This window comes from Centruroides sculpturatus, unplaced genomic scaffold, assembly GCF_000671375.1.
Source record: "Centruroides sculpturatus isolate CEXI.00-Female unplaced genomic scaffold, Cexi_2.0 scaffold118, whole genome shotgun sequence".
NCBI lineage: Eukaryota > Metazoa > Arthropoda > Arachnida > Scorpiones > Buthidae > Centruroides > Centruroides sculpturatus.
The window spans coordinates 822,522-849,939 of record NW_019384377.1 but is presented as its reverse complement, the minus strand read 5'-3'; the positions used below and the strand labels follow the sequence as shown (position 1 = coordinate 849,939).

At 27.4% G+C, this 27,418-nt stretch overlaps 2 protein-coding genes across 2 annotated transcripts in view; one reads left to right on the top strand and one right to left on the bottom strand.

The window, feature by feature from the left end:
* Window positions 1-13,225: 13,225 nt before the first annotated feature.
* Window positions 13,226-13,588, top strand: LOC111617379 (putative uncharacterized protein FLJ37770). The gene has a single exon (XM_023358681.1). It carries the CDS (start codon window positions 13,226-13,228, stop codon window positions 13,586-13,588), a length of 363 nt encoding a protein of 120 aa, XP_023214449.1.
* An 8,758-nt stretch (window positions 13,589-22,346) lies between these two features.
* The window catches only part of LOC111617369 (protein unc-13 homolog A-like), a 58,820-nt gene continuing 53,748 nt past the window's right edge, over window positions 22,347-27,418 (bottom strand). The window contains exon 5 of the mRNA XM_023358671.1: window positions 22,347-22,490. Within this exon, the coding sequence (XP_023214439.1) occupies window positions 22,347-22,490 (144 nt within the window). The remainder of the gene's footprint in view (window positions 22,491-27,418) is intronic.

Genomic DNA, 27,418 nt, shown 5'->3' with positions numbered 1-27,418 from the left:
AAGTCCCAATTAACTATATATGAACTTTCAGTATGGACTAGAAGTTACGTGATTTCAATTCAAAATTTTCCCCACTATGGAGTTAAATAAATGACAGCATAACTTGATTGTTATCAGGAAAAGTATGATGTAAAGGGGAAAGGCACTACTAAACTCAAGACCAATACAGAAAGTATAGGGACTGCAGACCCTGATTTAACTACAGTAGACTCCCCCTATAACACGGGTTCATATAATATGGATTTGTATAAAACGGCAAAAAAATTATGATCATATTTGTATAAACATACTAAAAGAGACTCATACAATATGGTAAAACGTCATCGCCGACTCGTGTCGCAACAGGATTGGTCAAATCTAGACCAATAGTAGATATTGCACAAACCGTTGAGTTTAAACGAGAAGCGGACCTACTAAATACCATTTACAATTCAACAGCCGTAAAAATTATATTTATATTAATGATGTCTCCAAAGTTCAGCAAATTTTTCACAGAAAAATAATTTATCAGGAAACACGCACCCACGATTCGATGCACTGCTCCGCGATGAAAACAAGCTTAAGCAATGGCGTCATCGAACGGTGCACACTCGGTAAGTAATCCTACAATTTTTTGTTTATAGCATAGTTTATATGAATTATTTCCAAAAAATTATATATGTTTTGGAAATGTTGAGTCAAATTAGTCTAGAATCTATTAATTTTATGGAAGAAAACCTTTCAAACAGCCATAGTCCCTAAACTGCACACGTGCCGGGCTGTGATTGGCTCATGTATTTAAGTGACTCATAAAACATGGAATTCATATAAAATGGAACATATCTACCATGTTATAGGGGGTCTACTGTATATATGAACTTCCAGTCTAGACTGAAAGTCATGTTACTTTTTTAATTTAAAGATGATTAAAACTTGTAGCAATTAAAAATAATTGTATTTTTCTTCAATTACTCTCTCTAGATATATGAATACTACCCTCAATTTTATGGTATATTACTTTTTAAAATATTACAATATTTTAACACTGATGGATGCCTTTAAAAAAGATGGACAGTTGATTCTGAAGATTGGATTTTTGAAGAAAGTTGGAGCAAACAATATTTTTGTGTAGAATTAGGAAGGGTTTTTTATTTCATCTTCAATAAAAACAGCTTTTATAAAGGAATGTAACATAAAAAGGCATTTTTATACCAAACACACAGCTTAAACCTTAGTAAATTCATGACAAAAATTTAATATTGAAAACATTTTGACTAATGTTTCAAATAAAAAAAAATAAAAACTTTATTAAATTTTGTCAATTATGTTATGATATATGTCACTTTAAAATTTGAAATATATGTTAATTTAAAGAAGAGAAAGTTAAGTTCCATTAAAAGACAAATCTAACGGAATAAAGCAATTTTCTTACAGAAATACATAATGAAAATGAATCTGCACTTTTAGTTAGTTATCATGTCACACACAAATTAACTTAATGAAATAAATAATTTTCTAACAGAGAAGTGATAAAAGTGTGTCCTCTAAAAACTGCAGAATGTATATGCAAGAAAAGGTTAAGCATCTTAAAAATATAACACTTTCAAGAATGACAACTCAAAACAGATGAAAAAAATGTACTCTATGAACCAATGACCAGTGTGCAAAAAAAAAAAAAAAAACAAAAGAGAAAGTTTGCCACTAACATTTTTGAACTCTCCTGAGTTCTTCTTCAGGTGTTAAACAGAATTTCTGATGGAACATAAAACATTTGGATTACAAAAATTTGAAGAATTGTTTGAAGCCGATGCTCAAGAAATATTTTTGTCATGTTGCATGCACATTTGTATGGCTAGCAGATCTTGACATTTAAAGATTGATGTCAATCTCTGTGTAAACAAAGAACTTTCTCTTTTGTTTTTTTCATTGCACACTGATCATCGGTTCATAGAGTACATTTTTACTACATCCCGGTGTGTTGTTGTTGTTCAAAACAGAAGAGTTTGGGGAAGACATTCAATCTCAATTAATTCAACAATGTATAAATTTCAAATATTTTTCTATAGCTTTAGATGAAAGTAATAACATTGGAGATACAGCACTATTTATGATAATACTCAGAGGAATTGATAAAAATTTCTATGTAACACAAGATTTATCATCTCTTTGTAGTATAAAAATGAACAACAACTGGTAAAGATACATTTAGTAATGTAGAAAAAACTATTCAGAATTTAAAACTGAAGGAGAAATTTAAGAAGTAACAACTTATGGTGCAAAAAATATGTAAAAACTGGTTCGGTTCAGTTAGGAGAATTAATACTAAAATGCATGAAATTAATTTACAGCAATCATTAATATTGCATTGCATCATTCATTACCAAGCTTTGCTTGGAAAACATTAAAATATGAAGTAATGATAAGAATAGTAGTGTCAGGTATAAATTACATATAATCAAATGAATTGAATCACAGACAATTTAAAAAATTTCTGAATTTGATTAAAATGATTTATGGAGATGTTCCATATCATTCAGAAAATGGCTAATATGGACTAAAGTGCTCCACCATTTTTTCCTATTAAGAAGAGAAATTGATATATTTTTGAAGAAAAAGAATGTCAAATTGCTGAACTAAATAATCCTCTGGGTTTGGAAACTTCCTTTCTTATCAGATTTAATACAGTATATTAACGAATTTAATCTAAAACTTCGGGGGAAAGAAAAATATATATATTGCACAATAATTTAAGTTAAAGTATTTGGGAAAAAGTTTTCTCATGGCAAAAATTAAGGAATAATTTTACACATTTTGAATCATGTTAAAAGTTATTGGAAATTTTAAAATGAATTACAAGAATCTATTCCTAAAATCTTATTTTTAAAAATAGTTAAATTACTAGAGGTTGCAATAAATGAATGCTTTAGAGACTTTAGAGATTTCAAAGCTATTGAAGACAGAATTTCATTGTTTGGAGATCTAGTTTCGTTTTTCATGGTCAATGCACCAAATGAATGCCAAATGGAGTTAATAGAGATTCAAAATAATGAGTAGATCAAGACTTTATTTAAACAGAGCAATCTTATAGATTTTTTTTTTATAAGCAATTACCTGAAGACAAATTTTCTAATTTAAAAAAAGTTTTCTAGGCAAATGATTTTTATTTTGGTAGCACATTATATACTGTGAAACCTCAATCTATTGTTCCCATTTTCCCTATCTATCTATCTATCTATCTATCCTCAATCGATTGTTCCTGTATAACTTGTTTTCTCTCAATATTCATTCTGTATTTTAACTAAAAAAAAAATATTATTCCACATCAATCATTGTACTCACAATAAAAGGCATTAAATCGAGAGACTGATTTTCATGTACTAATAATAAAAGCTCCCCATATTTAAAAGTTAAAAAGTTTTATACACTTCCCCAAATAGCTCCTCTTAATATACTGTACTTATCTAATAAGGTAATAAAATATAGTACTGTACTATAATGTTGTAATCATGCCGACAGACAGACAGGTTATTGTCTTTTCCTGGATAATTCTTGTGATTATTTACATAGCAATTAAATGTATTTTATTTTATTTTATACATTGGGTGCATTTTCTGGTAAAATCGCTTAAAGCTGCTTTATTAAAAGACAGTTAAGCTATTTCTGCTTTAAGTTAGCCACTGCAGCACTATTGAAGAATGGTTCCGAGTGCTAAAAACAGAAGTTAAAATGGCTGCCATCATAAATTATATGCATATTATGTACTTAAAATAAAGATTGTGACATATGAAAATGTATTTTGAACTGTTAATCCAAAGAATTAGAAACACACTTTTCCACATAATCTTCTATATCAACAGACATATGCATTTACCATTAGTAATGAATCTGAAAATGTTATACTGCTGTAGTTTACCATATAATTAAGGCATTTTTACACAATATCAAATTGTTATGATTGTCTGCCTCTGATATATCAATATATTAAGTATTTTTACAAATAAACAAAAAAAAATCACAGTATTCTTAACAATTTTTTAAAATGTAGAAAAATACACATTTGTGTGCAAGTGCCATACCATTTAGTATTACAAACAGTCATAATATAGACATATCACTGGAAAATACATATTTCATATGAGATAAACAATAAAAATATAGACATAGTAAATTTCCCATGTCAGTTGTTTTTTTAAGTTGTTTCCCCCCAAGTCCAGCCAAAAACAATAGATCAAGGTTTCATACATATTTAATATGCATGTTTGTGTGTGAACTATCAATAATTTTTCTAAAATNTCGATTAGATTTTATAGAAAATTTCATTCCTTTAATATATACATTTGCATATATATTTATATTTCAAAATACAAAATAAATCAATATAACTGGATATATCGAATAAAACGTTTCAAAACAAATTATAGCTTACATTTTAAAAATTTATTGACTGATAAATGGATCAACTAAAAGCAAAAATAACTTTAATAACTCAAACACTAACATCAACACCTATAATTTTACATACAGTATCTATATTTTTTTTAAATTTAGATTGTTAGAAAAAGTATAGTGAAAATCAATAGCTTGATGTCTTTATGGAAAAAAAAAAACTGGTAGTTTCCATAAAATATAATTTTTCTATTAAACTTTTATCAAGTTAATTTTCTTTTTGCCACTAGAATAATTATTACAGAATTATTATAATAATTCTCCAATATAATTTATTATAGAAATATGAAAATTTTATTTTGAATTTTAAAACAGCAATTTTTATAATTGTTATTAATTTTAAAAAGAAGTATGAAGAAATTTATATAAAATTTTAAACTGTAATTAAACATGATATTCAAACTTAATTAATAAAAAGCTGTTTGATCTTTGTCGTCTAATTTTTATAAGGATGAACTACCCATTGTAATTAATCAGCTGAATTACTCAATGCACTTTTTAAGTACATGGGTAAAGTTTAAATAATGCTAATGCTTTCAATTACATTACCATCTTCAGGCACAGATAGTTGAAAGTGAAATCTTTCCACTATTCACACTGAAGTAGAAACTTCATCACCCACTGTTAAAGATGCATCAATTAATTCAGCTTTATATATATCATATCACTCAAGTAATTTTCTTATTAACAGCAAACAATGTCTTCACAAAAGAAACTGTTTTTGGTAGTTTTACAAGAATAATATTTTTTTTGTAAACAAAAGATTCGTATGGCTTGTGAGCGCTAAGACTGGCTTTACTTTACCGCTAGACTTATTACACCACCACAAGACATCAAATTAGATTTAGAAAAACACTCACTATTTTATTTTCAGAATGCATTTCGGACATGGAGTCCCTCATCAGCTTTTTGCTGCAAAATCCAGATATGGGCCACCCAGAAATTACCTCAACTAGATCCAAGAGCCTCTTATCAATATCGAATGAACAGGATCCAGAATCAGAACCATCGAGTCTTCAGGAATTATACTCTCACAATTGTAAACTCTCTCTCTCAATCATTTAGCATTCGAGTTAGTAATATTATAAACACCTGTAGTCTAGGTCATTCACCTCTAGCATAGTAATGCATAGCTATAATGGTATCTGTCACTTGTATATTGTATCTTATGCTTTATTTTTCTATTAAACTTGTTATTTAGTTAAACTGTTAACCTGTCATTATTCAGAGTAACAAACACCCTTTCAACTTAGCTGCGACCTCCCCACTTGAAACAAATAGCCCTCCTATTACAAGCCATCCAGTGACAATGTGAGTGGTCTTCACCAGACCGTCATTGTTAAAAGGGATTTAAAGTTCAACTCTCTACCCCCTGGCTTCTCACAGTAATGATAAGTGAACAAAACATATTTCACCAACATCAATAAATTTCAATACTGAACAATAATTACAAAATTATTGTACAAATAATGAAATTTTAACTACTGTATTAAAATAATCCAATTGATTGTAGCATATGTTATTGTAGCATATTCTTAATTTGCAAAATTAAGGAATTTTTAGAATTTTATTCTATTGACATTCTGTTTATATTTGTTGAATTTTAAATAAGATTGTTGTTTGGAAAGTGCACTATAGCCACTATAATAAACAACATTACATTTAATTTTGAATTTAGATGTAGTAACAATTATATGTTTAGTAACTAATAGTTATTTTGAAAAATAATTTTTATTACAAAATTTAAACTTGGTACAATATAAAATCCATTTAATTTCATTAGTAAAAATACATCTCATGTTTGGCTATAATGAAATGACATGCAAGCTCTGAAAAAGACAGAGCTTCTAAACATACAAAAGAAAAAAAAAAATACAATTCATGTTCAGTTTACAAAATCAATATACTTCTAATTTATTGCTTATGTTATCTAACATGTAATGTCCTACTGTTTTGATCAGAAATAATTATATTTTTATTCCATACATCATTTTATGTTTCATTTTATTTTAAATTAATAATTCTGTCATAGAATTTGTAGATATTGCATTATTATTTAAAACTTTAATAATAAACATAATAAGCATAATTGATTAAAATATTAGACTAAAAGTTGTAATGTTTAGAAGAATTAGAATTCAAGTATATTTGACCATATAGAAATGTTCAAAATTGCAAATTTTTTTAATATCTACAATACAGAACATAAAATACTTCTAGTTATTTTGTCAGACTTGATCTAAACAATCAAAAAGAAAATTTCACTAAAATCTATATTTTCAACTTTAAACAGATAGATTTAAAACTAAAAAATTGGATTACACATTATATAGTATTTTTATAATAAATTATGATTAAAGATTTAAAACTTTTAGTAAAATTATATCAAAAATTGAATGTACATACAGTATATATGCCAAACTAATACAGTAGTCTAACAATATTCAAGTAATTTTGATGAATTTATTGATCAATATGGATATAAAGGAATATCGATTAGATTTTATAGAAAATTTCATTCCTTTAATATATACATTTGCATATATATTTATATTTCAAAATACAAAATAAATCAATATAACTGGATATATCGAATAAAACGTTTCAAAACAAATTATAGCTTACATTTTAAAAATTTATTGACTGATAAATGGATCAACTAAAAGCAAAAATAACTTTAATAACTCAAACACTAACATCAACACCTATAATTTTACATACAGTATCTATATTTTTTTTAAATTTAGATTGTTAGAAAAAGTATAGTGAAAATCAATAGCTTGATGTCTTTATGGAAAAAAAAAAACTGGTAGTTTCCATAAAATATAATTTTTCTATTAAACTTTTATCAAGTTAATTTTCTTTTTGCCACTAGAATAATTATTACAGAATTATTATAATAATTCTCCAATATAATTTATTATAGAAATATGAAAATTTTATTTTGAATTTTAAAACAGCAATTTTTATAATTGTTATTAATTTTAAAAAGAAGTATGAAGAAATTTATATAAAATTTTAAACTGTAATTAAACATGATATTCAAACTTAATTAATAAAAAGCTGTTTGATCTTTGTCGTCTAATTTTTATAAGGATGAACTACCCATTGTAATTAATCAGCTGAATTACTCAATGCACTTTTTAAGTACATGGGTAAAGTTTAAATAATGCTAATGCTTTCAATTACATTACCATCTTCAGGCACAGATAGTTGAAAGTGAAATCTTTCCACTATTCACACTGAAGTAGAAACTTCATCACCCACTGTTAAAGATGCATCAATTAATTCAGCTTTATATATATCATATCACTCAAGTAATTTTCTTATTAACAGCAAACAATGTCTTCACAAAAGAAACTGTTTTTGGTAGTTTTACAAGAATAATATTTTTTTTGTAAACAAAAGATTCGTATGGCTTGTGAGCGCTAAGACTGGCTTTACTTTACCGCTAGACTTATTACACCACCACAAGACATCAAATTAGATTTAGAAAAACACTCACTATTTTATTTTCAGAATGCATTTCGGACATGGAGTCCCTCATCAGCTTTTTGCTGCAAAATTAATAGGAGGTTAACAATTTTTATAAAAAGACCGTGATTGACAGAAATGAACAAAGAATGTGGACTTACATTTGACATGTGGATTCGATGCGTTGAACATTAATTGAAAGAGTAAGCACGTGATAAAACAAGATTTTCCATTAAAAATGGTAATGTTGATACAATAACATAATAATAATAAACTGAGGTTCTGGTAAAACAGTAAAGTCGTAAAAATATACATTGTTAAAACAAAATGATAAGTAGATTCACAGTAACACGAACAGAGTAACAANAAAAAAAAAAAAAAAACAAAAGAGAAAGTTTGCCACTAACATTTTTGAACTCTCCTGAGTTCTTCTTCAGGTGTTAAACAGAATTTCTGATGGAACATAAAACATTTGGATTACAAAAATTTGAAGAATTGTTTGAAGCCGATGCTCAAGAAATATTTTTGTCATGTTGCATGCACATTTGTATGGCTAGCAGATCTTGACATTTAAAGATTGATGTCAATCTCTGTGTAAACAAAGAACTTTCTCTTTTGTTTTTTTCATTGCACACTGATCATCGGTTCATAGAGTACATTTTTACTACATCCCGGTGTGTTGTTGTTGTTCAAAACAGAAGAGTTTGGGGAAGACATTCAATCTCAATTAATTCAACAATGTATAAATTTCAAATATTTTTCTATAGCTTTAGATGAAAGTAATAACATTGGAGATACAGCACTATTTATGATAATACTCAGAGGAATTGATAAAAATTTCTATGTAACACAAGATTTATCATCTCTTTGTAGTATAAAAATGAACAACAACTGGTAAAGATACATTTAGTAATGTAGAAAAAACTATTCAGAATTTAAAACTGAAGGAGAAATTTAAGAAGTAACAACTTATGGTGCAAAAAATATGTAAAAACTGGTTCGGTTCAGTTAGGAGAATTAATACTAAAATGCATGAAATTAATTTACAGCAATCATTAATATTGCATTGCATCATTCATTACCAAGCTTTGCTTGGAAAACATTAAAATATGAAGTAATGATAAGAATAGTAGTGTCAGGTATAAATTACATATAATCAAATGAATTGAATCACAGACAATTTAAAAAATTTCTGAATTTGATTAAAATGATTTATGGAGATGTTCCATATCATTCAGAAAATGGCTAATATGGACTAAAGTGCTCCACCATTTTTTCCTATTAAGAAGAGAAATTGATATATTTTTGAAGAAAAAGAATGTCAAATTGCTGAACTAAATAATCCTCTGGGTTTGGAAACTTCCTTTCTTATCAGATTTAATACAGTATATTAACGAATTTAATCTAAAACTTCGGGGGAAAGAAAAATATATATATTGCACAATAATTTAAGTTAAAGTATTTGGGAAAAAGTTTTCTCATGGCAAAAATTAAGGAATAATTTTACACATTTTGAATCATGTTAAAAGTTATTGGAAATTTTAAAATGAATTACAAGAATCTATTCCTAAAATCTTATTTTTAAAAATAGTTAAATTACTAGAGGTTGCAATAAATGAATGCTTTAGAGACTTTAGAGATTTCAAAGCTATTGAAGACAGAATTTCATTGTTTGGAGATCTAGTTTCGTTTTTCATGGTCAATGCACCAAATGAATGCCAAATGGAGTTAATAGAGATTCAAAATAATGAGTAGATCAAGACTTTATTTAAACAGAGCAATCTTATAGATTTTTTTTTATAAGCAATTACCTGAAGACAAATTTTCTAATTTAAAAAAAGTTTTCTAGGCAAATGATTTTTATTTTGGTAGCACATTATATACTGTGAAACCTCAATCTATTGTTCCCATTTTCCCTATCTATCTATCTATCTATCTATCCTCAATCGATTGTTCCTGTATAACTTGTTTTCTCTCAATATTCATTCTGTATTTTAACTAAAAAAAAAATATTATTCCACATCAATCATTGTACTCACAATAAAAGGCATTAAATCGAGAGACTGATTTTCATGTACTAATAATAAAAGCTCCCCATATTTAAAAGTTAAAAAGTTTTATACACTTCCCCAAATAGCTCCTCTTAATATACTGTACTTATCTAATAAGGTAATAAAATATAGTACTGTACTATAATGTTGTAATCATGCCGACAGACAGACAGGTTATTGTCTTTTCCTGGATAATTCTTGTGATTATTTACATAGCAATTAAATGTATTTTATTTTATTTTATACATTGGGTGCATTTTCTGGTAAAATCGCTTAAAGCTGCTTTATTAAAAGACAGTTAAGCTATTTCTGCTTTAAGTTAGCCACTGCAGCACTATTGAAGAATGGTTCCGAGTGCTAAAAACAGAAGTTAAAATGGCTGCCATCATAAATTATATGCATATTATGTACTTAAAATAAAGATTGTGACATATGAAAATGTATTTTGAACTGTTAATCCAAAGAATTAGAAACACACTTTTCCACATAATCTTCTATATCAACAGACATATGCATTTACCATTAGTAATGAATCTGAAAATGTTATACTGCTGTAGTTTACCATATAATTAAGGCATTTTTACACAATATCAAATTGTTATGATTGTCTGCCTCTGATATATCAATATATTAAGTATTTTTACAAATAAACAAAAAAAAATCACAGTATTCTTAACAATTTTTTAAAATGTAGAAAAATACACATTTGTGTGCAAGTGCCATACCATTTAGTATTACAAACAGTCATAATATAGACATATCACTGGAAAATACATATTTCATATGAGATAAACAATAAAAATATAGACATAGTAAATTTCCCACGTCAGTTGTTTTTTTAAGTTGTTTCCCCCCAAGTCCAGCCAAAAACAATAGATCAAGGTTTCATACATATTTAATATGCATGTTTGTGTGTGAACTATCAATAATTTTTCTAAAATAAAAGTATATAAAAAAATAAAATTAGAAACACATTAACTGATGCTCATCTAGAAAATATTTTAAAGATATCAGTTACTGAGATAGAACCTAATTTTATTAAACTGCAAAGAAATGCAACCCCATGGTTCACATCAATTTATAGGTAAGTTTTCTTATCAATTGTATTTTAAACAATATTACTTGTGTTTTCTATATAACAAATACTAATTTTATTCTGAATTTTAATAATTCCACAATTTTATATAGTTATAAATTTCTAAATAATGTATAGTTCATATAAATTAAATAAAAATGTAAATCATATTTTTCTGTTTTAAATTTTATTTGCAAATCAGTTTAAACATGTTACATTTTTGGAAAATAGGTATACTTTTCAAATATATGGTTTATACAATATATTCATAGCCTGCCTACTCACAATTTATGAGCAATATAGCCCACCAATCAGAAAAATTTGGCAACATGATTTACATGAAAGTTAAGAAATTGTAAAAAGAAAATAATTGCATCAATTCTGTATAAATACTATTTTATTGAGTTGATATAAAGTTAAAATTAATGCTTTAAAACATTTTACATCTATTAGACTAGTAATTAAAAATATTCAATTGATGTGTGCTTCCACAATACATAGTTAACTGTTATCCTTTAGTTCCTATTTAACATAAATAATGTCAAAATAATTGTTTTGTAATTAATGAGAAAAATGTACAGTGAAAAAATATTTATATATATATCAATATTACTAAGAAATAATTAGTCAAAAATTCTTTCAAAAATATTTATTATATATTACACTTTTTAGAAGAATTATTATATATTACAGTTTTTAGAAGTTCCACTTACTCAGGTGTATTGAGCATCATAAAATTTTTGGCAATTCATGTCAAAACTGAAGTTTAAGCAAGCAAAATTCCAACCTCTAAAAAGTGGAGTATCCCAAATACTCCAGCACCTTCACACAGCAAAAAGGAGAAAGAGAAAGAGCTCACACATAGATTGTATTTGGATATAAAATGTTATGTTGACAAAAAATGTATGTTTGAATTTTGATTCTTTTATCCAAATTATTTAAAATCAGTTTATTGTATATGAAACAAACTAGTGTACACAATAGTATACTGATAAACAAAACTGAGTTGTAATGTGTGAGAAATATTTCAAAGTAAGGCAATTCTTTTTAGTAAATGAACTATTTGCCTAAAACAACCTCATTTTTATTGATTTTTTACAAATTCTCATTTTGATGAAATATAATTTCAACAAAATTTGTATAATTTTTAAACTGAAATGCCAAATGGCATGCCATATTATCAAGTTATAATAAGGCTAATTTAATAATTAGATGTAAAGTAATTTGACTAGAGATAAGTGGTTAGGCCACCATCTCATGATAATTTTAATAATTATAATAAATCATGAGATAATAGCCTAATCGCCTTATATACTTCTAATCAAATTACTTTACATCCAATTATGAAATTAGCCTTATTGTAACCCAATAATACAGCAGATGATTTGGCATTACTTAAAAATTGGGTTTATGACTTATTTGTGTATGTTTTAAATTGAAAACTTATGGTTTGTATTACAAGTATTTTGTACAAGAGTGAATATTTGCAAGTTAATAAAAATTCATCTATTTTTTTCAACTGTCATTCTTTAAACATAATATTGATATTACATTCTTAGTTTGAATTTATTTGATATACAAACAAATAATAAAAAATGATATTTCTGGTAAACTGGTTATTGAACTGAACAGATATTCTCCCAAGTAATTTTTCATAAATATTCAGAATCAGTGGTATATATGTTATAATTCAGTATTTTACTTTAGTATTTTTCAGAATATAGATCTAGTGCAGGGATTCTCAAATATAGTCACTAGGTCAATTCAGCATGCTTTTCCAAAAGGTCAATTTCTACAGGGAGTCTATTTTGCAACTTTTCATTTTCTATCATTAAAATATCCATCATTTTGAACAGTTTTTCAAAAACGTTTAGCTTGAATAAAATCTTAAAGACAAAAGAATGAAAACTGTAGCAAGAGACCTTATGATTTCACATGGTTGCAGATGTGGATAAATGCCTTGTGAAAATCTTTGATCTAGGAATATGGAAATGATTCCATTTTCAATGGCAAGCAAAGATTAAAGAGAAGAGAATTATGAGGCGTGTCCGGAAAGTAAGTACCATTTCGTCGTTCCGCCATTGCAGTGGTAGTATCGCAGTTCAGCACCTGCGCACACGTCTCTCTGGTTGATTGTCAGTCCAGTGACGCCATTACAGCCAGATTGTGTTGTTTTTCCACGTGTTAGTGAGCGTTCAAAATGTTTAAGACTATTGCCGATCTGGCCGACTGTGAAGTGCATTCTGTAATACGGTTTTTGAATGCAAAGAATGTTATGCCAGTTGAAATTCATCATCAACTTGTAGAGATTTATGGTGAAAATGTAATGAGTGATGGAATGATTAGAAAGTGGGTTAGACAATTCAATGCTGAATGCACTGATGTTCATGACGAAGCATGGAGTGGCTGGCCTTCTGTTGTCAATGATGGTTTGGTTGCAAAAGTAAATGAAAAAATTCCTGAAAACAGACAGTTCACAATAAGATTGCTTTGTGATGAGTTTCCACAAATTTCAAATACTGTTTTGCATGAGATTGTTGCAACAACTGATGTTGAGCAGTAGCTGTCTTCACTGGCGGCATCTTTCTTTGAAGAGGGTATAGACAAGTTGGTTTCCCAATATGACAAATGTCTGAACAATGGTGGTAACTATGTAGAAAAATAGTTTCAGACATGCTCTTTCATGTAAAAATAAATTTTGTTTTAAAAAAATATTTTTTATGCGAGTTTGTCCAAAACGGTACTTACTTTCCGGACATGCCTCGTATATTCCATACTCTAATGTTACTATCACACTTCATTAAAAAAATATATATATAAACATTCTAGTCAACTGCTTTTATTACTTTTACATATATAATATATATTTTAGTATTACACTAAAATATGTATGTAATGAATGATTTTCCATTTTGTTTGTGACAAACATTTAAATATAAAATGAATGAGAGAAAATAATATTTGTATATAAATATTGTTGATTTCAATCCCTATTCCAAATATACAAAATGTTAAAATATAATACTGATAAATATTTCATCTACTTTTAAATACATTAGTATTTTAAACCAATTGTTTTTCATATTTGAATATATCAAATAAATCTTTTATTTATAGTTATTCATGCATAGGTACAATCATGTAGCAATTAGAAATGATTTTATATTTATAAAATTCATAAATAACAAAATGATCAATCATCAAAGTAATTCCTCTCACACTTTTCCAGCTTGGGTTTATCTAACATAAATGAACTATTAGGGTCCAATACATGCTTAATTATATTCAATAATAATTTTGCAATACACTTGAGAATTTGTAAAAAATCAATAAAAATGAGGTTGTTTTAGGCAAATAGTTCATTTACTAAAAAGAATTGCCTTACTTTGAAATATTTCTCACACATTACAACTCAGTTTTGTTTATCAGTATACTATTGTGTACACTAGTTTGTTTCATATACAATAAACTGATTTTAAATAATTTGGATAAAAGAATCAAAATTCAAACATACATTTTTTGTCAACATAACATTTTATATCCAAATACAATCTATGTGTGAGCTCTTTCTCTTTCTCCTTTTTGCTGTGTGAAGGTGCTGGAGTATTTGGGATACTCCACTTTTTAGAGGTTGGAATTTTGCTTATCTCACTTTGTATTTTAAAAGTATACTTATTCTTATGAATTGAATATTTTAAATTTAAACAGTTATGTCATAGAATGCATTTAACTTTCTGTTGTGGAATTTCAAAATGATGTATTTTTTGAATGCTAATGCTAAACCTGAAGCAGGTTTATGAATAAACCAAAAATGTTTGTTTGTTTATCTTAAATACATCCAAGCTAGAAAAGTATAAAAGGTATTGTTTTGATGTTAGTCGTTCAAGTGTTATATTACTTTGAAAATGATCAATCTTAATGTTAAAGGAATTTCATATCTGTTGTTGGTTTTACATTTAAAAATTTCTTACATAGTGGAAGCTTTCGTACATTTAATTTTTATAAAATCAAGTTATAGATTACAAAATATCCTTCAGTCTTTGAAATCTTGTATATATTTGAGATCAAAATGAAGACTGATTGTCCACAACTGGATCTATTATAAATTTACTGTATTTACTCACATATAAGATGATCATGCTTATAGGACAAGGTGTGACTTTAAAGATCAAAATAAAGAAAATTAGACTTATTAATACGATTCTAATTTTATTTCGTTTAATCACGAGTAAAATGAACATAAATGCACACATTGCCCTGCAATAATTACTGGATTTTAAACTTTAAGGAAAAATCTTGTAAATCAACAACATAATTTTTTCATATAAAGCTGGACAATCGAGAACCTTTTTTGCCAATTCTTAACAGTCAAATCCACTCTCTGTCGATTACACTTGCAAGTTTCTCCAAATTCTGATTTCCAAATAATCATCTGTTTTCATGTGGAAATGAATTAAAACTTATATTAGGTTCCCATGTGATTTTGGAATTCAACTCAAAAGCTTTGCTTTTCCTATTGCTATTCATCTTTATTCCTGACAATATACAAGAATGATTCAAATGACCTATGTAAAATACTTATGTTTTTAAACATTAGAGGATGAGCATCCAGTAAAAAATGCAAATACACAGTTAACCAAAATTATTCCAAAATTCCCACAAAGAATCCTTCACTCACACATATAGTATGACCTAGATTTTGAAGCAGTGAAAAATAAATAAAAACCTTGTCTTATATGCAAGTAAATATGGTATATACTTTCAATTGGCATGTTAATAAAGCTTGCAAAAACAAACACAATAGAAACTATAGAAATAATGTAATGACTTTCTAGTATGATCTTCAATATCTCATAACAATTAAATAATTGTCAGTTTAATTATAGGTACTTACAAAATTGTAAGTATACCTATAATTAAAAACAATCTTAAACCAAACATTCATTATCTCAAATAGCTGGATTGTAAAATATAATTCTTACATCTAATTCTAAAACTACTTTTTTTTGGCTTTCAATTTATCATCACCACCACTTCAAACAAATAAAAATAAATGAAAGATTTTTACCTCTTGGTCCATAATACTATTTAAAATTTCTAACTTTTTCATGAGCTCAGCTTCTTCTTCTTCTTGTAAATCTGCAATTCACAAAATTTATGAAATTATTAATTTTACGTTTCAATAAAAATTATTTTTTGATAATGTAAGATATATATCCTACAGACAATTTCAGAAAATATACACAAAATTAAAGAAAATTTTTATGAATTAATAACTACATCAAATGATTATAAATCAAATTTAAAAAAAAATAAAGTACAAATTTTTTATATTATTCTAAAAGAATTTAAAATTCACAAAGTATTCATGCCAATTCATTTTTAATTTTTATTTAGAAAGATTATACAGATATATTAGAAGGAATATATACAAATATTAATTTCACTAACTTCTACAACAGAACATAAGAAAATAAAATTTTACTGATAACTTGTATCTTTTTTGTAAAGAGAAAATTTAGTTATGATAGATAAGCAAAAATTCTGTACAAGTGATTTATTTACTTTTATTCTTTATAAATTTTACACAATAAAAAATATTGTATATATTTATACATTTACTCAGGACTGGCTTGATGGGTGAAGAAATGAGGCAACTGTCTTAAGTGATGAAAAAAAAAGAAATAAATGAAAATGAAAATAATAAACAAAATACAATAGAGTCTTGTAAATGTATATAAAATTGTTTATGAATAATTCATAGTGTTAGAAGTCAACAATTCTGGAAGCAGAAGTGGCAAAAATTGGTCCTGCCACAGGTGCAGTTACTATCAAGACAGCATTGAATTTACTCAATACAAAATAATAATTCCATAAAATATTATAGAAATAAAATTGCAACAGTACTGATTCTTCAATTTAAGATGAATACAATTTCTATGTTCATCAGTTCAACTACAAATAATTTATTTAATTCTAAAAACACAAATAATCCAATTCTAATATCAAATAAAATCTGTCATTTTTAGAGTCAATAACATGCAATTGTTCAGCTGTTAAAGTTGTGTATATTATTTAGAATCCAAAAATGCAGATTTGATTTATGAAATATAATACCATTAAAATTTATGATAATTTTGATACATCAAACAAATTTATGTCATTATGTATCCTGTTTCCCTGAAAATAAGACAGTGTCTTATATTAATTTTTGCTCTCAAAGATGCGCTAGGTCTTATTTTCATGGGATGTCTTACAAACAACAAGCGCTTTCAACGAAACTATTTTCGTCTTCTTCAGGTTAAAAGTTAATATCCAGTTAATATCCAGGATATTAACTGTTCTTTTAACCTGAAGAAGACAAAAATAGTTTTGTTGAAAGCGCTTGTTGTTTGTAGCGATAGATGTTGGTTATTAACGCCTAGACGATAATTTTCTCAACTTGCTTATCTAATATCTGGCGTGAAGTCCAATAATAATTATTCACTTTTAACGTAGGGGATGTCTTATTTTTCCATGAAGAAGAATTCATATTTATTGTTGAACAAAAAATTCCCTAGTCAAACTTAGATGAGAGTGACATATATCCAGTCGTGTCAAACTGAACTTAAATAAAACTGAAGTGAACTTGCAAAGTTCCTGTGCTGGAGTGGACTTCCCACTCTCGCTTCAACTTAACCTTTTTATAGCATTGACATCCAATGACCAATTAGTGCTTACTGAACCGTAGCACTATGCAGATGTGATGTAATGTGATTCCCGGCCAACCAATTAGCGATCACCAGCCATAACGTTATGCAAATCTGTGATTTCCAAGCCATAGTCTTATGCAAATCATGCCATGTGGCGTGATTGTCTGCTGACCAATCAGTGGCTGTACTTTCAAAAAGCCAATGGCCACTTTCAACTATCTGTCGATGACCATTATGAGTAAAGAAAAACTTTGCTAAGTCTTACTTTTGGGGGGAAGCCTTATATTTAGCAATTCAGCAAAACCTCTGTGTGGGGGCCGAGGGGGGGAGAAATTTTAAAAATCTCGATGAACAATAATAGGTGATATGTATCGTCATCGTCTCCCCTGCCGTTTGGATTGCCGAGCGGTAACAATCAACATGTGGAAGCAGTTGAGTCAGAGATAGATGCTTCGTTTACAAACAACACAACCGTTTATTAAACACGAAAGAAGCTTACAAGATTACTGCGATCTTGGAAGTTCTATGTCGGCTGCAGTCGCTGGGTCTTCCTCTCCTTTCCAAGACAGTCCCATTTTGAAGGAGTGTCCCTTGTTCGCGAAGGAACCATTCCATCACGTCTCGACGACTCCAGGACGATGCGGTTGACTTCCGTTGATGGAAAGATGTCGATCCGAGGTCGGGAGATGGAGACGAAGATGGGTGCGAGACACACACACAACAACAGATCCGTCACTTGGAACTTTCGGGAGAAGAATCCGTCGCGTCCTCGAATTTCCGGGGTTTTATCTGTTTTCTCTCAGATTTCCCTTTCCGATTGGTCTCCCGTCGTCACCTGATGACAATTCGAAACCTTTCGGGGCGCGGAAGAGGTCAAAATCGAAGATTAATTCGATCTCCAACCGGAAATGGTCGACGGACTTACATTCTTCTATTGTTTACAAGTCTTCTATTGTCTAGCGTCGCGTTTTCATAAAATAAAAAGCTATTTCTAACTACTATATTATTTTCTTTAAAACAATTATTTTCCGCGAATTTTAGTGAGGGTTCGGACCTGTCCAGAGCCTCACATCTGCTAGGTCTTATTTTCATAGGATGTCATATTTTCGGGGAAACACGGTATTAATATAAACTTAATTTTCATCAAAATAAATTATACTTTACATAAAAATATACAGTGAAACCCTGGTTAACGAACGTAATCCGTTCCACGAGTTCGTTCATTAACCGAACTGTTCGTTAACCGAAGCAATTTTTCCCATAGAAATTAATGCAAATACAATTAATCCGTTCTAGCCATCAGTATTTTTGTAATTTTATTTGTAAAATGGGTTTTCTTTAATGAAAATATAGGAAAACGTGTTCACAAACAGTTGATCTAGGTTAAATTTTCGGAAAAGGGGAAAGATTTGACAGGTATAAAAACATCACATACGATCGTTAAAGTTCTAAAATAACAGATAGCAGAAACAATAGGCTAAATTATGAGCGAAAGGCTTATAGGTTTATCAACAATCTCTGATCAGAGTCGACGAACAGGTGTCAAATAAAACGCCTCAGAACAAACCTTTCTCGTGACCTGATCTGGTTTCAGTTTTCACCTGAACACAAAGAAGAAAACAATCAGGAAGTGAGGAATGGGACGCAGGACTAATACAATACAGGACGCAGGAAGAAATACTATAAAAAGCCTGAATCTCAAGGTCAAAACGCAGTTTTCCTAAAAATTCTATGGCGATTAATCTGTGTCGTCTTCATCTGGATTAAGCCTGAAGTCGTGCCTGCTAAAATTTGTGTTGTGTCTCGCGGACTGCTCCAGTTGTTGCAGCTCTGTCACCTACCATCGCTTCTGTGACCAAGCGAACCCATCTCGTCCACTCTGGGGCTATGACTGATCAGCTTGCNATTCTTACACTTTAATTTGATATAAAAGTTAACATATATTATGCATATTTATTTAAATAAATATGCATAAGGCATTGTTATGGCTATTCAGACACTAAGCTTTGTTTCGTACAACACGGATTCACATAACACTGCAATTTTTTGGAACATAACTCCCGTGTTATACGGGGTTATGTAAGAATGAGGTTCAAATTTCCACCATAAGAAATAATGGAAAAACTTGTCCCAATTTATAAGATTAACTTACAACAAATTTTCAGGAACAAGATGTGCTTATAAATCAAAGTTACAATATAAAAGAAATTAAGCAAGGCATACAGCTAGTAGATTAAAAAAAAAAAAAACTCTAGAAACATGTTTTCTTTTAAATCAAACAAAAACTGAAATATTTGTGCTTCTTACAAAATAAATATTCTAACAACTGTCAATTGATAAAGACAATATTTGTATTTGGTATATATTTAGAATTAATTTTACATAGTTACAGTTCCTGAATAATAATTATAACAATTATTTCTTCATATCATAATTACTATTCAGAACTATTATTAAGATATTAAGTTTTGAATATTATTATCTCAAGATACTAATTTCTTTTTATTTTACAGATTTAATATTAAACTTCTAAAAGACTTACTATGACACCTTGTGAACGTGCAGCCCAAGTTTATTACTTCCAAACATTTTTGGTCATGTTAAATGACCTTTCTCACCAAAAGAAAAAACAAAATAAAAAACAAGAGGTTAAAAAAGAAGTTTTCTTTTTCTTAGAAAGGTCATTTAACATGACTAAAAACGTTTGGAAGTAATAAACTTGGGCTGCATGTTCACAAGGTGTCATAGTAAGTCATTTAGTATTGAATAATATGCAGTCTCGAACGAATTAAACTTCTATCATCATAATGAAACAAAATTAACAATAATGATCCAAATGATTTTAATTAAACATATTTTTTTTTTCATATATTACTTGTAGTAATTTAAAAATAATTTTTAAAAATCATTTCTATAATTAATCACAATTATATACATTTCCTCCAATTAATTGAAAGTTAATTCTAAAAATAAAAACAAACAATCATTGATTTAGTATGTGTTAAATCTTTTATTATTCAAATTTAATTAGACTACTGAAGACTACATAAACTGACAGAAAATCACATTTTTATTTATCAAAATTTTTTACTCCAACCACCAAACCATTTTTTAAAACAGTAGACAAAGAATATCAATTTTCTAAAATATTTTAATCTGTTTTCTTAATTTTAAAGTATTTTAATTATAATATAGGCCATATATATATATAGCTTATATAATTTTAAATAGTAAAACTATATATAATAATTTTACTATTTATATTTTAAACAGAACTTCTTGATGTACATGTAATTTCTGTTAAAATATAGTAAACATACCATATGGGAGTTCAAAATGAGCTTCAATAAGAATGCTGTGGCCAGTAGGTATTTTGGTCCCAACCACTTCTCCATTTGCCATGACTAACTCAGCATCTAAGGATAACCACTCCCCTTCTCCCACCTACAAAACCAAATTATTATTTTCAATTTTAAGTATTCCATTCTATTTTTTATTTTAAATTTGGAAATAATTTTATATTACAGGTAACCCCCATATAACACAGCACTTCTATAGCACGGATTCACTCTAACACGGTTTGAGAATTGAAACCATCTCTGTATAACACGGTAGTGTTATAGCACGGATTCACTCTGACACGGTTCAAGAATTGGGTAAAACCCTCATACAACATGAAATGTAATAAATTTTTACATACTTAAGTACTAATAGTTCACGAAAATTATTATTTTCGTGAACTATTAGTACTTAAGTATGTAAAAATTTCTTCATAAGTGCTTAGCACTATATAAGGAAATTTATAAAGATCTTTTAACTAGAAGCAAGCAATCTAAAATTACATACTTTTTGCAAAAGGTAGAGCATGGATCTGAAGATAATGCAGAAAAATGCTCAGAGGATAAGGATAACTTGCCAAAAAGAAAACNTTAAATGACCTTTCTCACCAAAAGAAAAAACAAAATAAAAAACAAGAGGTTAAAAAAGAAGTTTTCTTTTTCTTAGAAAGGTCATTTAACATGACTAAAAACGTTTGGAAGTAATAAACTTGGGCTGCATGTTCACAAGGTGTCATAGTAAGTCATTTAGTATTGAATAATATGCAGTCTCGAACGAATTAAACTTCTATCATCATAATGAAACAAAATTAACAATAATGATCCAAATGATTTTAATTAAACATATTTTTTTTTTCATATATTACTTGTAGTAATTTAAAAATAATTTTTAAAAATCATTTCTATAATTAATCACAATTATATACATTTCCTCCAATTAATTGAAAGTTAATTCTAAAAATAAAAACAAACAATCATTGATTTAGTATGTGTTAAATCTTTTATTATTCAAATTTAATTAGACTACTGAAGACTACATAAACTGACAGAAAATCACATTTTTATTTATCAAAATTTTTTACTCCAACCACCAAACCATTTTTTAAAACAGTAGACAAAGAATATCAATTTTCTAAAATATTTTAATCTGTTTTCTTAATTTTAAAGTATTTTAATTATAATATAGGCCATATATATATATAGCTTATATAATTTTAAATAGTAAAACTATATATAATAATTTTACTATTTATATTTTAAACAGAACTTCTTGATGTACATGTAATTTCTGTTAAAATATAGTAAACATACCATATGGGAGTTCAAAATGAGCTTCAATAAGAATGCTGTGGCCAGTAGGTATTTTGGTCCCAACCACTTCTCCATTTGCCATGACTAACTCAGCATCTAAGGATAACCACTCCCCTTCTCCCACCTACAAAACCAAATTATTATTTTCAATTTTAAGTATTCCATTCTATTTTTTATTTTAAATTTGGAAATAATTTTATATTACAGGTAACCCCCATATAACACAGCACTTCTATAGCACGGATTCACTCTAACACGATTTGAGAATTGAAACCATCTCTGTATAACACGGTAGTGTTATAGCACGGATTCACTCTGACACGGTTCAAGAATTGGGTAAAACCCTCATACAACATGAAATGTAATAAATTTTTACATACTTAAGTACTAATAGTTCACGAAAATTATTATTTTCGTGAACTATTAGTACTTAAGTATGTAAAAATTTCTTCATAAGTGCTTAGCACTATATAAGGAAATTTATAAAGATCTTTTAACTAGAAGCAAGCAATCTAAAATTACATACTTTTTGCAAAAGGTAGAGCATGGATCTGAAGATAATGCAGAAAAATGCTCAGAGGATAAGGATAACTTGCCAAAAAAAAAATGCTCTCGGTTAATAGTGCTTTTAGTGATGACAAATAATTTTAATAAAGATATTTATCTTAATTATGAAAATATAATGGCATGTTTTTTTAATTTTTGGAACCTAACCCTCCTTTTCGCACTAGTTCTTTGTTTCGTATAACACGGATTCACATAACACTGCAATTTTTTGGAACATAACTCCCGTGTTATACGGGGGGTCACCTGTACTCTTTTATATAAAACATAATGAATAATTAATAAAACATGATTAAAAATGCTTAATGAAAGTAATATCAATTAATTACAATGATTATCCTAATTATAATAAATAAAATACAAAGTATAAATTTATATAATTAAAATAAAAAATTTTTTTAAAGTTTTATTGTGATTCATATTATATAATAATAAATTATTGGAAATAATTCTTCTCTATCAATTTCTTATTTACTTTGTTCATTTAATAAATTTTAATCTTAAAAAAATTAACCTTCATTAAAATTTATTTAACATTACTGAATTATAAAAGTTTATATTTTTTTCATTATTCAGCATAATAATTAGTATTTCATTAAGTGCCTAATATAAATAATATAAGTAAACAACGCCTTTTTTAACAGTCCAGCAAAAACATTTAATTCTCTAATAATGTTTTCGATCGATTTTAGCAGCCTTCATCAGTTGCCTAATATAATTTGAAATTTCCATACAAGATATTTGATAATTAAAATCAACTCCAATTCAGATTCCAAGATAATTCTCAAATTTTATCTAACACATCCATTGTGTACTAAGTAACCAAAATATAATGTATCTGGAATACCAATTTTTGAAAACTTTCATTGACACATTCTAGCCAAATTCAAAATTAACAATAAGAAAAATGAAAATGCTTAAAAAATGTGAAATATAAAAATTTAACAGATGTTTTTTAACATTTTTGAAACAGATTACTTCTATTTTCAAAGGCCTTGTCCATTAATTATATGTACAACTTGAAAGAGATCCTGAAAAGTGCATCATTGTACACAATGGGGAAGAAGAAATCAAAAGTGGCCCAAAAACTATAGATGTAAAATCCAAATATAATGTATACTTGTAATTAATGGGTGACCAAAAATAAAACAACAAAACAAAATGAAATAAAATGAAAAACAGAAAAGAACATACAGGTATACCTCGCCTTACATCGGTAATTGGTTCCAGGAGAGGCGACTTAAGTCAAAAAACGACGTAAGTCAAATTTACTTGTCACTAGGCTAAACTACAAATAACCATTCCCAGTTCTGTATTTTATTTATAAATGCATTTTTAATAATATATTATTAACAAGAATCTATTTTAAGCTTACAAACAAATAAATTTTAGTTTTTAATATAGTACAGAAAAAAGTAATCTAAATTTATGAATTCATGTACGACAGTACATACTTGTAAATGTACATATTTACAATTTGGCAATGTTTACAGTACATCATGCTCTATTTGTGAGTGTGATTTGCTCTAAGACATTAAAAAATAAGATGATTTTGTAAGGTTAAATAACAAATACAGTTATTAAAATTATCTTGTGATAGTAGAAAATAAACTAATTTATATTAAATTTACCAATATCGAGTAGCACTGACAATGACGCCAAATGGTAGATATTGGAACTACCATGGAAAACACCAATATTGAGCACTTAAAGACCACTAAATAAGATGACAACACAGTCACAGATGTTTTCATGTTTCGTTCTCTAGGATTTGATGATGATTATATTAACATTTACTGTAAATGTACATATTTTAATATGATTTTATGTGCTTTAACACTTTTCTGGTAATATTTTGACTTCAATATTTGTGGTGGACAGACATAAAGTTGAATAAAATAACTTAAACTTGATTTTTATTTTTCCATATATAAAAATTATGTGGAAAAATTGTATAATCAAATAATGACAAACAACGTATAATCGAGGACGACGTAACTTGAAATGATGTAACTCAAGATATACCTGTACTTAAATACTATATGGAACTGTATTTGTTTACAATGTACAAAATTTGGATTTGTAAATGATATGATAATGTTAAATCAAAAAACAAACTGAAAACTTTACCTTTGAAGTCAATGATAATCTTATAGATTTATTCTTGAGGTTGGATAAAAACAGAGAAGTATATGCATTATTTAAAATAACGTGTAAAGCATATAACAAATTTATTTTATGTTTTAGGAACAGTTCTCCGTTACATAAATGCCAAACAAGGAGGAAAAGAACAGACTACAGAAAAATCAGAATTGACAAGCGATCAAGATAATTATTACGATTCATCTGATGAAACAGATAGTTGATATTAAAAGAATAATTAATTTTTTCCGCACCTCGCTTTAAAGTTTATAATAGAATAGAAATGTATATAGATAGCCAAATCTGAATTATATTAATAATCAAATCCATCCATATAATTTTTTTTTACTAAAATATAAATGTTAAAATAATTTAATATATCCATTAAAAACTCAAATTAGATTTATACAGATTGATAGTCCTTTATCCAAAATCTTAAAATTGTTTTAGTGTTAAATGACGCTCCACAAATGGAAAATTCCACAAAGTACTGTGATAGTTTCAGTGTTCTCTTCATGCTGATAAGTTTAATGAACAGTATATTATACACAAAATGTATGATTTTTTTGTATTTTTTGAGTGTAGTTTGATCCAAATTTTTAACACGATTATCAGAACACATTTAAAATTTAATAAATATACTTCTTTTAAACAGATTAGGTAACACCTCGATATAAATATCTCTAAAATTATTTTCACATGTTTACAGTAGATACTTTTAAAATATCTATTCACATGTAAACATGTAAAGATTATTTTCTATGATAATCTTATATGAAAATCTTAGTGGCATTTTAAAAGTATGTACAGCACATTTTAAGATTGTTTTTACTACTATTCTAAATCTATTAAAATAGTTTAAAATTTTTTATATAGATTTACAATATTATAAATTGATAAAATTGTATATAAATAATCAAATTTATAAAGTAGCTGATGGTTATTGGTGGATATAAAGTTTTAGCGCTAAATTTACAAGTTTATAATTCGACAAATAAAAAGATACAGTGGAACGCCCAGTANAAAGTAATCTAAATTTATGAATTCATGTACGACAGTACATACTTGTAAATGTACATATTTACAATTTGGCAATGTTTACAGTACATCATGCTCTATTTGTGAGTGTGATTTGCTCTAAGACATTAAAAAATAAGATGATTTTGTAAGGTTAAATAACAAATACAGTTATTAAAATTATCTTGTGATAGTAGAAAATAAACTAATTTATATTAAATTTACCAATATCGAGTAGCACTGACAATGACGCCAAATGGTAGATATTGGAACTACCATGGAAAACACCAATATTGAGCACTTAAAGACCACTAAATAAGATGACAACACAGTCACAGATGTTTTCATGTTTCGTTCTCTAGGATTTGATGATGATTATATTAACATTTACTGTAAATGTACATATTTTAATATGATTTTATGTGCTTTAACACTTTTCTGGTAATATTTTGACTTCAATATTTGTGGTGGACAGACATAAAGTTGAATAAAATAACTTAAACTTGATTTTTATTTTTCCATATATAAAAATTATGTGGAAAAATTGTATAATCAAATAATGACAAACAACGTATAATCGAGGACGACGTAACTTGAAATGATGTAACTCAAGATATACCTGTACTTAAATACTATATGGAACTGTATTTGTTTACAATGTACAAAATTTGGATTTGTAAATGATATGATAATGTTAAATCAAAAAACAAACTGAAAACTTTACCTTTGAAGTCAATGATAATCTTATAGATTTATTCTTGAGGTTGGATAAAAACAGAGAAGTATATGCATTATTTAAAATATACACATCAGACTACTTTTAAGTAATGTTTAAAAATTTAAAATAAGAATATTAATATATATTTTATTTATGTGTATTTATATATATTAATATTCTATATATAGACTATTTTATCAATGTAGGAATGATTTTACAAATGATTAAACCTAAAAACATACTTGAACTCTAATCAAAAACTGAGAGACTATTTTTTTCATGATATTCAAATCCATAATGTACTCGTAAACTGAATAATACTGATGCTAAGAGATAAATTTTTAAGGAGTCCACATCTCAATTTTATTTACAAATTAAACATTCTTCAGGATATTTGCTCCCATCATCAGATTCTACTATTATACAAAATAGATGGCCTACTGAAGATTCTACAATTACTAAAGATGGCCTATCATAGTGGGTCAAAAACACTAATGTTTGTTTAATAAACATTTCTTAGCATCAGGTGTTTGATGATTCATTAAGTACACAAAGAATGAATCAAATGAAATCAAACATTTTTCAGGAATAATATCAAAAAAAAAAAACAC

Excerpts from the sequence above, each read along its gene's own strand:
- LOC111617379 (XM_023358681.1), top strand. The coding sequence starts at position 13,226 with ATGTTTAAGACTATTGCCGATCTGGCCGACTGTGAAGTGCATTCTGTA.